At 31.3% G+C, this 17,830-nt stretch overlaps 1 protein-coding gene across 8 annotated transcripts in view; it reads left to right on the top strand.

Annotated features, from left to right (window-relative positions):
• The window catches only part of LOC129910450 (inhibitory POU protein), a 55,884-nt gene that overhangs the window by 26,836 nt on the left and 11,218 nt on the right, over positions 1-17,830 (top strand). For 4 of the 8 annotated variants that reach the window (XM_055987843.1, XM_055987842.1, XM_055987840.1 and 1 more), the window contains exons 2-4: positions 8,503-8,559; positions 8,821-8,955; positions 16,344-16,517. In XM_055987843.1, coding sequence (XP_055843818.1) covers positions 8,503-8,559; positions 8,821-8,955; positions 16,344-16,517 — 366 coding nt within the window. Of the gene's footprint in view, positions 1-8,502; positions 8,560-8,666; positions 8,758-8,820; positions 8,956-16,343; positions 16,518-17,830 lie in introns of all 8 variants that reach the window. The other 4 variants (XM_055987845.1, XM_055987844.1, XM_055987846.1 and 1 more) reach the window with 2 other exon arrangements.

Genomic DNA, 17,830 nt, shown 5'->3' with positions numbered 1-17,830 from the left:
TTCGTTGAAAACAGGTAATCCTTTTCGAGTAAGTAAAAATAAAAATATTTTTTTCATTTCAACCTTGTTCAACCTTGTTCAACCTTGTTCAACCTTGTTTGAAATCATACACACGGTGCCGTGAAATAACGCCGAGCGAAATAACGCCGAATTCCAAAATTCGGCGTTATTTCACTTTAAAAAAGCGAAATAACGCCGAATTTCAACATTCGGCCTTATTGCACTTTGGCAAAGTAAAATAACGCCGAGTCCCAACTGAGAAATAAGGCCGAATGTTAGAAAAGTCATAAGAGTAGACGCAAGTTAACCGGTATGTTACCCTTTTTCTTATTTTCAAAGGCATATAAGTCCCAAATTTATTTGGGCACAATGGCTCCCATACCAATTTGGGACTTATGTCCATCCCATCGAGGTATAGGTTCCAAAAAAGTTTTGGCTCTTATTTCTTATATGCCTCTTAATTATTCATTAACCTAGATAAGTTTCAAGATGTGATAAAAATGTGGCGCAGGGACATAAGACCCAAGGACATAACGCCCACTCTTTATTTTTGGGAGTTATGTTCCACTTGAGTGGGACGACATTTAATTTAAGAATTATATCCCACTTGAGTGAGACATTAGCCCAACATATTTTTTATTTAACTGGGACATAAGCCCCACACTTTTCGAAATATTAAATAATAATGTATAACTTTTGTTCTATTTTATTCGCGTTTTGTTTCAGATTCTTTAAATGAAAAAGAAACTTTGAATACAACCAACCTCGCATGATAAGCGCGGGTCATTTTGAAAATTATCTCGCAAATAGGGCGGTCATCACAATACAAAGATAAGAAACGAATAAACCCCACCTGTTTTAATTGGTGGAAGGCAAAGCGGAAAAAAATTTGCTTACATGAGAATATATAAAATAAAAAATTCGCGCGAATTTTTATTTTCACACCTCAAAATTGATTTTCCCGTGGGCAAAATTTTTTTCCGCTTCGCGTTTGGGTTCCGAAAATTAAAAATATTCTCATGTAAGCAAATTTTTTTCCGCTTCGCGTTTGATAAGTTATAACACAAACAGGACTTAAGCGTATAAATAGTGAAGTATGTTTGTAGGCTGGGGACATGCTGTCCTGCTTTGGATACACTATTGGATAGGCGTATGTGCCAATAGGGTGGGACATAAGTGCAAAATCGAATTTTGTAACTATCCCAAATCCAGTTGGGAAATAATTTTATAATTTGTGAATTCTTCGTTAGTGAGACATAACGTTATTTGTGGGTCTTATGTCCAACCTGAGTTTGACAATTAATTTGGAACTTATGTCTCACTCAATTGGGACTTAAGTCCACAAATATAAAGTGGCTGTTATGTCCATGGGCCTTATGTCCCTTTGCCAAGAATATGGCATTTCAATACCAAACTGACTACAGGTGGTTACATTGCAATTTTTCCTAAGCTCCACTTAGCAGGATTTGCCTCACCGAAAAAGTGAAATAATGCCGAATCGGCGTTATTTCACTTTGTCATTGTGAAATAAGCCCGAATGTTGAAATTCGGCCTTATTTCGCTTTTGAAAGTGAAATAACGCCGAATTTTGGAATTCGGCGTTATTTCGCTCGGCGTTATTTCACGGCACCCATACACACACATTTCAACCAATATCGTTACAGCCCTTTTTATGTGAGCGACTGAGCGGCAATCCTGAGTTTCAGAAAAAAAAATAAAAAATTATGAAAATGTATGGGAGCGGCCCAACGACATACAGCGGCTGAGCGGACGTTCTGGTCTATTTTTAGTTAAAATCCTTTAAATTGGACTTACATTAAAAGGTTGAGATCCTGAGCGGCGAACTAAATTGTGACACAAAAAAATGTACAGTTGGAAATAGATTTTCTAGTGATTTTCTAGCTAAATCTGCACACAACTTGGCTGAAATTTTTAAATAAATTTTAGCTCGGTTTAATTTTTGAGATAATTTTGTACGGGACCTAAAATCTAGCTCGAACTGTGTAAGGCTTAAGAAATAAGTAAAAAATAGAAACTGGCACCGATAGGAATCCAGCCTCCAGTGTATGAATCGAATACTTATAAAATTTTTAGCATTTGTAGAGTTTTCAAATTTGTCACTCAAGATTGCCGCTCAGTAATCAGTCGCTTAGTATTCTGACGCCTATTTACAATTGACTTAAGCTTAACTTATATTTTTAATAAGATCCATTGATTGATATAAAATTTGTTGGCACATATGGAGCCTAAATTTATACAATGGATAAAAGATAAAATATAAATAAATATAGTACATGAATAGGCTTAATTTTACAAGTCCACTGACTAGGTTATCCTCGGGGTGTTCCGTCCCGGTTGTCCAGTTGTGGTATTGAGTATGAGTATTCTGACGCTTAGCCGCTCACTACTTGGCCGTACCCTTGGGAATCACCCAAAAGACTGAAGTTCAAGGTTTAACCGACAGATAGATAGACAAGCAGAATTGCGAATCCACTTTTTTCTCATGATATACTTGGAAAGAGTACTAAGAATCGCAATGTTTCACAATAATAATTTGAACCAAGAACTCCTAATTCAAATAATTGTTGTGAATTTTTTTTAAATTTTAATGGACAGTAAATATGTGTAAGTATTATTTTTTTTATTAAAAACTAAAAAGTTTAATTGATTTAAATCTAAATAAATATATTTTTTTATTACATAAATATGTTTTTTTCTTGGTTTTGCACATTTTATAAATTATCATTTTAAAGCGAAAATAAAATGTAGCCAGAATAAGAGCTAATAATTGTTAGTGTTTCAGTGATTAGTTCAAGAAACCTAGAAAGATTGCGATTATACTTAACTTACTGGCTTGATGATTGTTCTGTTTTTCCTGCTAATGAAATATGACAAAAAAAAAATTATTTTGAATTATGAACGAATTGAGTTCAGTTTACTGCGGATTTGACCAAGCCACATTCATATTTTTGAGGCCCATGAAAATAGCGTTGCCAGATATGTTTGTTAAAAAGAATATAATGTACCTAATTGAAACAGTTACTCCGTCGGGTTTTACCAATTTAAATATAGACTTCAGATAAAAAGCCAAGAGTTAACTTGAGGAGCCCTACTGTTCCAATTATTCAAGATCATTCAATTCTTTGTTACTGTAAAAAAATTTAGATATTTAAGTCTCCATTTTCAAAGCTTTTTTTTTTAAAGAAATTAGAAAAAGAATCTAACAAACAATCTATGTATATGCGCAGTGGGAATTCATCCATATGTTTTATTTCGCTGGATTCCCTAAAGCTATAGATACGAAAAAGTCTAATTCAGCCATCTGCAAAAAATAAAGTAGGCACAATCATCTATTTTAAGAACACATCAATATCATAGATATGTATCTACATATATGTTACATTATATGTATGTACAAGAAAATAAGAACTAAAGCATTAAGAACTTAACTCATTTAAATTAACAAGTTCAACCCACCATTTTGCAACCCCATAATGACTTTTCAGATTGCTATGTTAAATGTATATCCATCTCTATCTATCTAAGGTTGAGCAGCAAAACCCTTCATTCTCTCAAAAAAAAAACAAAACACTTTTCTCCTCCAGCTTTCTATGTTTTATATTTGTGTTTGTGTACAGTTATAAAGCTTTTCACTTAGAATTTTGATCAACCAATCACAACGCAGAGATATATTGATTTCTCTCAAAATGAAAGTTCAACGTTACTTGAATTTGTTTATAAAGCTTTCACCCACAAGGGTTTCATTTATGCTCATGCTTATGGCTTATGGGTGTTGAATTTAAAGACGAGTTCAAATTAAACAACAACAACAACAAAAAATTACGTTTACCAACACTTAGAATACTTTCGTTTATTAATGAAAATCTGCTTGAAATAAGAAACATTTTTATCAACACTGATTTAAAATTTGAGTTAAATATGTTTTCAGGGCTTAATTAACATTAACATCAACAGTAGGTATATGCAGAGGTGAAAATCGACAAATACAACTGGAAAACTGAGTGTTTATTTATTTTTAGTTGCAATGTTTATTTTTTTATATTTCAATCTGAAATATTTTTAAAGTTCCCGTTTGCCTGAAATTTCTTTTTCTGACTGCGAATTTAAGTTAGTAATATAATTTCAGAGTTGGATAATCGTATGCGCCTTTCGCTTGTTTCAATGCTCGTCCTCATTCTAATATATGTAGGTGTTTTTTTATATAAACATTCTACAGAAATAATAGAAATATTGTAGCTAGTCTATTCTTAGCTTGACATATTCGAAAGTGTTGAAACCATTCATAAATTTGTTAAACTATTCTTCTAATCACGAAAGGCGTATGAACCATGTTTTTTACTTGCTCTATAGGGCAAGTATTGGTTTCGTGTCGAAAAAAAAATTTGAGGTTTTAATCAAAACCAACATTACGATGATGGAGAATTCCAAAAAGTGGGTCTCGCAAATCTGTCCGTGCGTCTGTGCGTCTGTACGTCCATCTGTACACATTTCCACAGCCTTAACGCGTGGATGGATTTTCTTCAAATTTGGTACAGATGATTTTTATGGAATTCTGAAAGTTGGTTTTTGTTTGTTTTTTTTATATCTCGTTTAGAACGTATACCTCCCATACAAAAAAATACGATATTGCGAATTTCTCGAAAACGGCTCTAACGATGTTGATTAAACTTTGTATACGTAATATTTAAAGCAATGGCAATAAAATTGCATTTTTAGTTTTGCTCAAAAAAGTCAAATACAAAAAAAAAATTTTTTATATGAAAAAAATTTAGTCTAAATGTCGGCTTTTCCCCAACCTCAACAAAATTTCTTTAAAATTTATTTTAGAGGCAGCTCGTAAAATCTACAAGTAAACTAACATAAAAGTGCTTTGAACTGCAAGAGCAAGTACGTGCGACCCCAGTCGTGCATTTTATTTTTATAGTCACTACCAATCTTGATTTTGACAATACACATGAAATTCCGTTAGATATCAGATTCAGGGCAAGTTATCGCCACGATTGCATTTAGTAAATGTTATTTGAGAAACAAAACTGTGTAGAAGTGAAGAACAGTCTTATTGTTTGATATTCTAGACTCTATTCACTTACTAAAACACTCCCAACTGAAAAGGTGTTAAATGTCGGAATTAACAATGATTAAAAAATTAGTCCACAATTGGAATGTATTACTTGACAATTTGCTATTTGAAAACTTCTTCTGCAATATATGTACATTAGGGTGCTTCAAAAAAAAATTTGTTGTCACATCACACTATCACAATGTTTGCTTGTCATCATACTTAAAAAAAAATTCTGCAGCAAAGTTCGATGAGTTGAGTTGAAGAAAAAAGAATCAATTGTTTTTTAAAGCACGTTATTGTACAGTACAACCAGCCAAAAATTGTTGAAATTGAAAAAAAAATATTTTCAAAGGAATTTTATGACTAATAAATACAGGATCCAGAAATTTGATTTGTGATGCAATTACTCCAGTCAAAGCGTCATTTGACCTTGCGCACAGAGGCACTGTCAGTTTTTATTTCATGGATCGATAGGGGTATGTTTAAAACTCTTAAACCCAATTTATCACCACCTGATCATTCTCTTTAGCGAAGTTATTCACAAAAATGCAGTTTTTGGGATATTTTACTTCCAAGCTAATATCTTTGCTCCAGTTTGTCGTAGACAAAAAAATAAACATACTAAAAGTATTAAAGTGAGTTACTACAAAATGGCAGCCAGTTAAAGTCAAATTCTAGTTGTTAAAAAAACATATTTTCGTTTTTATTTCGAAAAAACCATTTTTCTAACCTATTTTGTAGCCCTCTTAACTACCTGCATTTTACAGCAAAGAAATTGATAAAATGAACGCACGAAAAACCGGTGCGAAACCACCCAAAAATATCGTTTTTTGGGAATAACTCGGCTTCAGAATGTCTTACGACAAAAAATAAAGCTATTAATTGTTCGTTACAACATTTTCTATCGATTTGGTGCACATTATTTTTTTTGAAACAAATAAAAAATAAGTAATATTAAGTCAAAGAGGTTTTTTTGTTTATCAAACTCTTGCCTTGTTATATTGTAAACGGTGCAAGCTAACAAAATAAAATACTATTGTAGTCCTTTATCAAATATAGTCCTTTTATTAAATCAAAAAATAAAGTAAGGTAAATAAAAGAAGAACCATTTTTTAATGTGGAAATTAATACAGATATATTTAAATAAAATTAAAAAAAATTTCAATTTCATGATTTTTTTTAAATATGGTTGACAAAAAATTGAATTCTATTATCCGATCTCTAAACTCATACCTTTGAGTACTTGTACTTCCTTTTAACATCAAAATTTTCAACCAATTAGATACATAACAGCATTATTTTCTGTTAGTTATGGAAGTTTTATATTTACTGCTGAGATTTTTCTAAAAAAAAAAAAAAATATTACGCATACACCACAGTGACCCAAAAATCGTTTGAATTTCTAAATGAAAAACTTACTTTGGAAAAGTTCTTAACGTATAGTCCAGAGGTGGACCACTCTAGTATTTTTAAAAATCGATTTTTTTTTTGTGTTTGGACCCTCTAGAAAATGGGGCAAAAAGTCCAATGTTTAAAAAATGTTTATCTTTGATATTTCGCACTTTTACAACAACAACTGTCGTTCCTTTACGGACAGTTAATTATATTGAATGGAGTATTACCCTCAAAGCATCATTTTAGATTTAAGAGTCTGGTGTAGATGTTGATGTCAAGTGTTTCATGGCTCTTGATCAATTTCATAGCTCCACAGATCAATGTCGAATTAAATATCGATTTAGAAACTTTCTTTGTTTTCTTTCCAAGAATAAAGTTTGCATTTTTCAAGTACCTTTCACTGAAATCACAATAAAATTCATAATTTATTTACACAGTCATCATCCTGCAGGTATTTCTTAAAGAAATACAAAAACAAATTCGTAATGGTCAGTTCATTTTTACTAATTTTAATTATATGTGAAATAATATTCAATAACTTTTGTAAAAGTTCCTAGCTACGCATTTTATTTACGGTAAATCAAATAAATTAAATGTATCTCCATGTGCATCTATAAGTTGCAAACCAAAATTGAAAAGCAAACCAATTAATGCAAATACCATTTAAGGTTAACCAAATCGATTTGAGGGTGATAATGGCTATAAATTTCTTCTTTGACTACGAGGATGACTACGACGACGACAACAACGGCGACTTGCATTTCCCCCCACAAACAAACAATACAAGAGGTTCTTTATGTTTGTACGATGTTAGAAATCTACGAAATGAAGCTTTTATTTCACTTTACTTTTATTATTCATTTATTGGTTTTCAGGGTAGTTAGGGTTTTATTAGATTTATTTCGATGTTTAAATGATTCAAAAACCGGACAAAATTAATTGTTTTAATTGATGTTCAATATGTTTTTTTTTTTTTTATTTTGAATAAACTATGGACGCGATATGCATGAGTGGTTTATTAGGAAAGTGTGCTTGTGGTAATTGGATTTTTCACATGAGCAGAAACAAAAAAGGGTTTTATAAGTATACCTTTCGTGCTTATTGCTTATTAGAAATAAATTGATATTTTAACACTAAAAATAATTTATATTTGCATTATTGTTTAGCAAATTAGATAATGGATTGTCGAAAGCATTAATGTATTACCTACTATTTCAAAACCTTAAATGTAGAATTAATTCACATTTGAAGATATTATGATGACTTACTGAATTTCAACATTTGGAATAGTTAAAAACTTCGTTTTAAATGTTAAGGGGGGAAATCCCTCCAGAAGACACATTTTTCACTATTTTTTTATGAAAAACTGAAAGCACTTATTGAAACTTGGAAAAAGACAAGATATTACTGACATTATCAAGAATTGAAAAAAAAAATTTTTAAATGAAAAAATAACAAAATGGCGGCTCTGGCGCCTCTAGTTTGCGCCGTGCAATGTAACTCAAAAACTAATGAAGCTATCGACTTGAAATTTGAAGCAAATAAATTGAATAAAATTTGTACAGTAAATATTTTTTTTAACTACTTCTTTGTTAATAAAAACATGTTTTTTTTCGTTTTTTTGATTTCTAATTTTTATTTTTCATTTAAAAAAAAAATTTAGGTTCATGCAATGCGTACTAATATCATCTAACGGAAAAAAATAATTTCCTTTTTGATTTAAGATGATTTCCTGGACCTGTACATTGCACGGCGCAAACTAGAGGCGTCAACTTTGAAATGCTCCAGAGCCGCCATTTTGTTATTTTTTCATTTCAAAAATTTTTTTTCAATTCTTGATAATGGCAGTAATATCTTGTCTTTTTCCAAATTTCAATAAGTGCTTTCAGTTTTTCATAAAAAAATAGTGAAAAAGGTGTCGTCTGGACTCTGGAGGGATTTCCCCCTTAACGTCAAATATAATTTTGCAAAAAAGAACCTCTTTCTATATCCATTAATATAATTTCCTTTTTCCTTTTTTACAGTCACGCCTTTTAGAAGATGCTTCCCTATTATGTAACTCATGGTCTTCTCGACAAAATGTAAGTATCTACAATTTTTACAGTTAAACTTTTAAGTTTAGCTATCTTAGTATTATTTTTTTAATTATTAAATTAAATGTTTCTCAAAAAAATTTCAAAAACGAAAGTTAAAAATGAATCAATCTAAAAGGCTAGAACATTTCAGATTTATTTGAAGTTAAATACTAATTTGACCCTTAAAAACAAAAGAAACATATTGTAAATATTATTTATTTTTTTAATTATTATAGTATTATTATTGTTGTCTTTATCATTCGTTAGATGGCGCTACAATCTGGAGTGAATCTATACTTTAATCAACAATCATCTCCAGACGTATCGAGTTGTAGCCAGCTGCCTTCAGTTACGCATTCAAAATTGGTTGAAGTGCCTTTCGACTTGCGAGCGGCATCGAAGGTATGATCTACCATTTTTGCGTAATGAGTCTTTTAGGTTTTTGATTGGTGAAACAATTAAATTCTTTGTAAACATTGTATTAAAAACAAAATTTCGATGAAATCGCGATTTTTTAATAATTTCTTGTTGTTTTTTTTTAGCATTTAATTTAAGCTAATATAATAGCCGTGTTATATTTTCCTTGTGATCCAGATCAAATCATATTTATAAGCGTTACAATACCAAATCGAAATCCAGCTTTTGTTGTAAGGCAAAATAATGCAATGATCTGATCTGGATCACAAGGAAATTAAAACACGGCTAATGTTTATAAACAAGATACTTCATTAATATACTAGTTTGAAACTGTTCTAAACCGCATTTATTATTTTATTCAACTTGAAACTCAGCGCAACTGAAGGCAGCTCTGTTGAAATAGGGATTGTTTTAACTAAAATTTGTTACTAAACCGATTTATTTACTCTGATGTTATCTAATTCAGTAGCTTCTTTTCCGTGAGAAAAATTGGTTGAAAAAACGAAAATAAATAAGCAGGCATGGGAAGCAGGTACTATTAGTCTAGGTGACAGAATGGCTACATTCTCGTTATTAGAATCTGATATGAGAATTTCACATAGTCTAAGAGTCAACGACAGAATGAATCGATTTTAATTTTGTTAAATGCTGTAAGATATATCAATAAAAAACCTTTAGAGAGTTTCAAAAGAATCGGTTTGCCCGCCTGCAATTTCATTTAACAAACATTATGTAATAATTGACACACTTATATAAATTGACCAGCTCCTTGAGGCGGGTACAATTCACTGTGGATTTGGACCTCAATCAAATCCGGCCGTATCCTAGGCTTTTCGTCGCCTTTCCGAAACTACATCCTACTCCTGGCCGGGCAGTTATCCCGACGGCAGGAGCTCTCACCTGGTAAGCCAGGCTCTTTTATGACTCCAAGGACGAAAGTTTCACTAAGCCTCTTTTTATAGAATATTGGATGTAATATCTGAATACGTCTGAGTATCCCGTATAGATATATATTGTTGGAAGTGCATTGGCTCTCAACACTAAGATAATCAACTTATTTGCCCATTTCTAACCGACTAATTTCTATACAGTTTGTAGATGCCGTAAAGGATGATTGAAAACACTTCGGTCAGTTGTAAATATTTTCACCGTGGTTTAGCATTTATTACCTTCCTAAATCTGTCGTATAGCTAAGGTTTAGCTCTGATTCAAAAACCTACGTTAAAATCACCAATTAGAAACTATGACCCACAGCTGACGAAGTGTTGAAACATTGAACCAAGATTTAATCATGATGAACAAACGTAAATATACACGTGGCGACAAATTATTATTGGCGCTTGAACTCGGATAAATTATCTATTAGGACATCAGAATTTTCGCCAATTTTGGAATTCTTTGAAAACGTATTTTAAGGTTTGCGTTATTAAAAAAAAAACACAGCGATGAAGTTTTTTCAATTTTTAATAGAATATATTCTTCTTATTTATCTAGTCAAAACTCTCTTATTTGTCTTTGTTTTTAAATTATCAAGGTTTTTACCCAAAATGAGTTTGTCGTAAACTCATCAAAAACCAAACTGATATGATTTTGAATACCTATACGACAAAATTGATTATAATTATTTTATTAATTAATAAAATTGAAAAGAGCACATTCTTCAGCCTATCATATCCAATTTAAAAAAGTGAATTTTGGCTTTAACGACAAAACAATACTCGTAGATTTTCGATTTTTAAATTTTCCTTTGAGTATCGTCGTGTGAATACCATTAACCATGAGTTTTATTATCATCAAACGCGATCCGATACACAGTTTTGGTAATTTTAATCCAGCAGATGCAATGGGCTCCGAAAGTTATTTGAATAGTTGGTAGCTGTGTCTTAGTGTCTAGCACAGGTTTGAGAACACTTTGTTGACTTCTTCGCATAGTAGTGGCACAGAATCGATAGTCAATCGTTTGTTTCATCAGCAGTAGTCCGCTTTGAAATATTTAAAACAATTTGGCAGACATACCCAGATATTAAAATCATTGTGCTTCCAAGGAAAATTCTTATCGCGAATATTTCAGAAGACGATTAGACTTGCTACTTAAGCTTTGGTCAGCGCCATTGTCATTCCTTATCCAATTAACCAAGTCCTTTTGTGTTTTGGACCTGCTCGTGATGTTTTTCGTTATAATTAAATTTTTATTTCAAAAATACAAATTTATTCTAATAAAGAAAAAACTATTAAGGATGGGAGATGTTTAATTTAGACTAATATACTCACTAAGTATTATGCGTAAAAAAACAAGAACCAAGATACAAACTATGAAAGAAACAATGGGGCGTATTCATAGTTGTTGTTAAACTTAACCTGGGGTTTATCCAATGTAATAAAAATAGGATAAACTCCAGTTTCGCTTAAAGGAAGCTTAAACAGAGTCTATGAATACGTCCCAATAACTTTAAGACCCAAATATAAAACTAGACATGCAGGTAAATGGTCTGTTAGTGACATATGTAAGTAAAGGTCCAAGGACTTTGATGGCCAGGTGGTTTTTGGAATAGATAAGCAAAGAGACTTAAGAAACCATAAATATTTGAGTCTACCAGTAAAAAAACAAAGGAGTAAATTAGGGCATAGAAAATTGGAAATGGAAATACATAGAACTAATCAAGCTTAAAGTACATAAAAAAAAGTAGGTAAGGTCTTAGATAAAACACATTATCGTATTTGCTGATGCTTAATGTTAATACTAAATTAAGATTAAAATCTGTGATAAGATCTACGTATTGTGCTACTTTTTCATAATAATTGTGTGTATCTGATAGATACATACGATTGAAATTCGGTTGAGTTCAAACTCTTTTAATATAACTATCCACAATTTAATCCAAAATATTCCTTTCTATGTATAGTATATCTTTCTATTGTGGGTGAAAATAGCAAACGCCTATTCCTGCGACATATATTTGTATCTATGCATGTTTTGATTGAATGCAAATACTGTCTATAATATATCCATATACATACATAAATGCAGCTACTTACAAAATACTTATGAAAGAATTACTAGTTCGTGATGGGCAATTATATTACTCTTTCGAATTTATATCAATATGTTCCAATGTATACATTCATTATAACGTAGATACTATATCCTTGGAGTATTTATTTTGCAGAGTCGTGCACTACTTTTTTTTACAACAGTCTGCAATTGACCACATGTTGTGGTTTTTATACTCGCGTATGTCGCCCACATATCCACCCCAATCAAAATCAAACTAAGCTCTGACCCACAAAAATAATTTTTTATAAATTAAGCTCTAACGAGGTTGGGGGATACATACCTAAATAGGATAGCGTTTTCAAGTTGCACTTGTTCGAATCGCAGGATATTAATGTTTATTTAGCCACAAATTACTTCCGGTCACGCTATGCTACTACGTCAAGTGGCATATTAGTGTTGGAATACCCTTTGTATGAATGTTAAAACCACACACACATACACAAAGGTAATTTTTTTTTTTCTTGACCATACAAAAATATATATATTTTGCGGTACTACCATCACATGAAATGACATTTCATTGTGTTTGATAATAGTGTTGTCAGAATACGTCACTTCATAGCATAAGGCTATTTTTTTCACAATCGAAATTATTGAATCAAAAACAAAATATAATTATCTACCTTTGCCTTGTGGTTGGACTTATAATTTCGGTATTGGGACGAGAAATTTTTGTTGACATAATTTAGAGAACCACAGCAAATACACAGAGTCGGAGTTCCGTTGAAGGAACTCTGTCGACAAAAAAATATGTGTGTAGTATGTCCAGCTCATTACTTTAAGGGTAGATACCAACACACATATTTTTTTGGGACAATTTATAAGGAAACTTTTCTAATTTCCCACATGGAGAAAAATATAGCAGATAGAAGTGCTGATATTTCAAGTCGAGTATTTTGACAATATTTCTTCATTTTCCTTAGAATGAAAGGTGGGTGTGTTGGCGGGTGAACTCATTTCGAATGTGGATATACCCACAATAAACTTCAGATAAATAAAAATCATTTCGTTATCATGTACCTACATCTAAAATGTACGAAGAGGTATATAAGTTGGCAGGTAGGTATGGGAATGCTTAAGATGCTTGTAGAAAGATAGGGAGGGGAGGAAAGTTGGCCTCATTAAAAATTGGCCAGACATCTCATAAATATTTCAAGGTTCTCTTCGACTGAAATGCGCCCCTTGTTTGTAGCTTGATGGATGACGATAGAAAAGCTATCATTTTTTTTAACACTCGTCGTCATCGAGTAAGTAGTATACTTATACTTATGTATCTAGATACAATATGGACAGTGGTTCATATATAGGTACTGTATAAAAGTAGAAAGGTATACCATAACCCGTGTTGCGCTCAAAAACATATTTAGATTTAGATATTTAAAATGTGTGTAAATACCTAAATTAAAAGCTGGACAAAAAATAGACCATTTGTTGTTGGTAATTCATTATGTCTTTAAAATAAAATTTGTTGTATATGGTGGATGATGGAACATGACGACAATTAAAAATTCAACAAAAATATTATTAAAATCAAATTGAAAGCAACCAAATTATAAGGGATGGAATGAAGAGGGTCATCAATATAATTATTCAGAGGGATTTGGATGCTCATAATTACCGAAAAACCCTTTACAATTTTGGGGTTTAAAATAAATATTTAATATTATCAATATTTAAAGCTTATTAAGAAAAATATGTGAATACAATACAGTGAGAAGACGCAGGAAAAATGATATCAACTGTAGCTAAATGAAAATATATACCAAATTTTTTGAATTTTTCAAGCAAGCCGGAGAGGCACAATCTGCCAGATTTTCTACCACTACCTTTTCAACGAATCAGATCTTAAAAACCTTCCATTCAACAAATATTGTGACATCTCAATATAATACGGTACATATTACATATTTTGATTTCCAAAGCCTTTTATAAAATAGCAAATAATTTGAAACTTTTGCTATCAATACCAATCTTTTATGAATTATTATTGGATAATATTAGAGAAGTTTATGTTGTTTACAGTCTACGATCACCACTTTCTATCATAACCCTAATACATAGTCTCATGATTCGTTGTCGTTGTAACTTTCTATTAAAATAACCGCAAAGATCGAACATGAACTGGATCCCGGATGGAGATGTTTATGATTTCAAAACGGAGATAACAATTGTTTAAAGAAAGAATTGAAACCTTGACGCTCAATTTTTTAAAGATTCCAACAGGACCAAGTGCCGAGATTCAATTAAAACACAACCAAAGTGGTTCAGCAGTGGCACTTTTGCTAGATCTAAAAAAAGAAAGAAAAACAAAACTCTTGGTTCGATTAACCAATGCCGGCGGCATTTGGATTCCACCAAAATAAAGGGATAAGAGAGGTTTTAAAAATCTACCCGGAAATTCCAGAAGATAAATTTGCCGTTAAAAAAATAAGAATACGATAAGAGATAAGTTATCCATTGCTGATGATCTTTTTTCTGAAATATAAATCTGCGATGACATTTCCTACAGAATTTGATTTTTTAACATCGAAGTTATTCAGAAGCTTGACGAAAAAACATTGACGACGTGGGAGAGACGTAAGAGATTAGAATATTGGTGATTAATGGATGGAGAAGTTGTTTTGATAATATGTACCAAAAATACTGATGGTTTATTTAAGATTAAATCTGTCCGTTTCTTAGACAGATATATAAAGTCCAACGTAATACATATAATAAATTCTAATTTTTTTCCGATTTTTTTTATGAAATTAGCAAAATTTTCAAAAAATGTTGTTAATTTTTTTTTAATTTTTTTGTATTCTCAATTTTTTTTTGGTTTCACAGTTTGTTTAACTGTCAAATTCCTAATATTATCGAATAAGATTTTTTCTACAAATTTAAATTGAAAAAAAAAAAGAAATAATACCTAATTTGATTTCATTGAAAATTCTAATACGATAGATATGTATTTGAATCGAAAAAAATTTTCAATAAACTTGATAATTTCGCCAAAAAATATAAAAAACGAGATCATATTATATTTTATATTTAAATGTTGAAAAACTTCGCAATGTATTCTGTAGAGCGTTCACTATAGTACAAGAAAATAATTTGATCTAGCCCTTTTGATAACCGTTTATTGATTCACTAATTCTAAACTCAAAACGACAACCTTTCCTATGTAAATCATATGGGAAATTGAAATTTATTATGCGGCAGTTCTTTATATTACTAACTTTCAAAGAATTTTTTTTTCCATATAATTTCCAAAAATATTTTCGATACTAAATGTAGAGATATAGTCGATTTATTTGCATCAGTCTACTGTACACACTGTACACTTCCGGTTTCACCCAGAAATTTACGACTTGTACATATGGACTTAAGGTCTTATGAGATATTTAATATTAGTTAAAGAATATTTCAACAAAGATTTGTTGGCTGTAGGCTTATAAGCATTTATTTTGAGGTTTGCCTCTTTTTTCGCATTATTTGAATGTACGAGTAAATATTTTGGCCATACCACAATACAGTGCTGCCATAGTTTGTTAATAATTTTGTTCCTATTTTTACTATTTTTCATAGAAAATGGAAAACGAAAGAGCTGAGCAGCGAACTTGATTTGTGAATAAAAATTGTGCCCGACACACATGACTATTATTTTTATTTAATAAAAACAAATATAAAGTGAAAGAAATAATTTTAAACGCTTAAATATAAAATCTTTATTTATTCACACTGCACTTATTTTTAAAATTCATTTAAAAGTTGCTTTTGAAAATGACAAATAATTGAATGGCGATTTAAATTTAATTTAGGGTGAATACATTAGGTGTAAGAAGTTAAAGACTATAATTTTCCTTCCCTTAAAAGCTATGCTCAGCTTTGAAAACAAAGCACACAGTATTTGGAATTTTGATAGATACAATTTTTATTTTATGCATATTTCGATACAAACTATCAAAATTTGCTATTAACTTTATAAAAGGTATAAAACATTGGAATACTACTGTTTTTTTTTGTCAGAAAACTGTTGCCAACCAGTTAAACAAAAAACAATTTTCCAAAGGGAATTCTTTTTCAAGTCATTGATCTTCATTAAAACAAGACACTATGTCCATTGTTTACTTTTATTTACTACTGTTAAGGCTTCATATCTTAAAAGGTAAACAGAAGGCATATTTCATTAAATTGATGCCCATAAATTAAGGACCTTCACCTGACCTGCCTTTCACATTCCTAGAAACTCTTACAAAAATAACGAAATAACAACAAAATATCTTCTTACTATTTCCTTCTTCTCTATTTTGATTAAAATTTATTTTCTTTTCTCTAGGGTGACATATTTGCCGGACTGAACGATGGGATTCTTAGCAGAGCAGAAGCATTAGCAGCTGTCGATATACAAAAACACCAGAACACACATGCCCATTCGCAAATGCCCTCACAGATAAAACATGATGTCATGTACCACCATAGTATGAGCGGGCCCCCTCAAAGACCATTACAGGTGATTTACTTGTTATATTTGTCTATACTTTTTTTCCATTTTTGGTTAAACCACTTAACCAATTTGATACACACGAGTCGATAATTCGATCAAACCTAGTTTTTTTGGTTAATAATTTTATTAGTTTCACGCACAACAATACACTTGAAAATATCCGGTATCCGAACGATTGCCTAATCAGAGACACGATTTTTGGACGTACGCACATCGCGCCAATGACAGTCACGTGCCATTACTCAAGGGGCATTAGACATCCACCAAAACGACCAACCCTTCGCCCAGTTTTTCCCAATATACCTACAACACAACAAGAAAAAAAACAACAACTTATTTCAATTTAAATATACAACACACACAGGTACTTGAGTCGTCAAGGGCGTTTGATGGCGTTTGCATTGTCTTGAACTTCATGCAACTTAGATTAGATCAATTTGAGTCACACTTGTTCTTCTTTCCGAACAATATTGTTCGAAATTTACCTACACAATTGAAAAATTGCTGATTTTTTAATCATGGTTGCCAATACTTTTGAAAGAAATCATTTTATAGGAATTATTATTTTTAGCGGTTTCTTTTTATTTAAAAAAAATTGGTAATTTTTGAAGGATTTTTTTTTTCTACAAGTAATGATTTTTACACAATCTTCCTCCCGTTAAACTTCAAATGAATATGAAAAAAAAAATCATTTGTTTGTTTTGACGTTTGACAGGAGGGTTTAAGTGAACAGTGAGTTAAAAGATGTACCAATGGAATAAGTTAATCCTTTTAACTTGTTAGTATTACGAGAATATTTTTGACCATTCAATTATCCTTTATGAATGATCACAGGATTTTAATTGAAATCAAAATCTATAACGTCCAAATTTTTTTTTTTTTTAATTCAACAAAATGGTAACCATGAACTGCGTCCGGTGTCATCGAGTGGTACAGTGGTTTTTCGGCTCATTTGAAAATTAACAGCAAAGCAATACACTTAGGTACGACAAATTCAAATTGCTCATCGCCCTTATTTTCCCATTAAACATTAAAAATAAAAGTTGGTTTGAAGCAGGGAACGAACATAGAACTTAAGTGGCTGTAATGAAGGCAGCTAGAGCAAACTACCCCTTGTCACCGTCAACGTCGTCGTCGTTTTTGTTGTCATGAGAAAACTTCAATGCAAAAAAGGACGACTGTCACATGCGGGCAAGAGAGGTATAAGAAAAATTTTCTGAAGTGTGTTTTGAGCAATGGGAAATTGTTTAATTGTTTCCATTTGTACTAACAAGAAAACAACACTTAGGGCTGTTTTTTTGCACAAAAGAGGGTTTTTT

The sequence above is a fragment of the Episyrphus balteatus genome, chromosome 2 (genome assembly GCF_945859705.1).
Source record: "Episyrphus balteatus chromosome 2, idEpiBalt1.1, whole genome shotgun sequence".
Lineage (NCBI taxonomy): Eukaryota > Metazoa > Arthropoda > Insecta > Diptera > Syrphidae > Episyrphus > Episyrphus balteatus.
The sequence above is the reverse complement of the archived record's forward strand: the minus strand, read 5'-3'. Positions and strand labels throughout refer to the sequence as shown.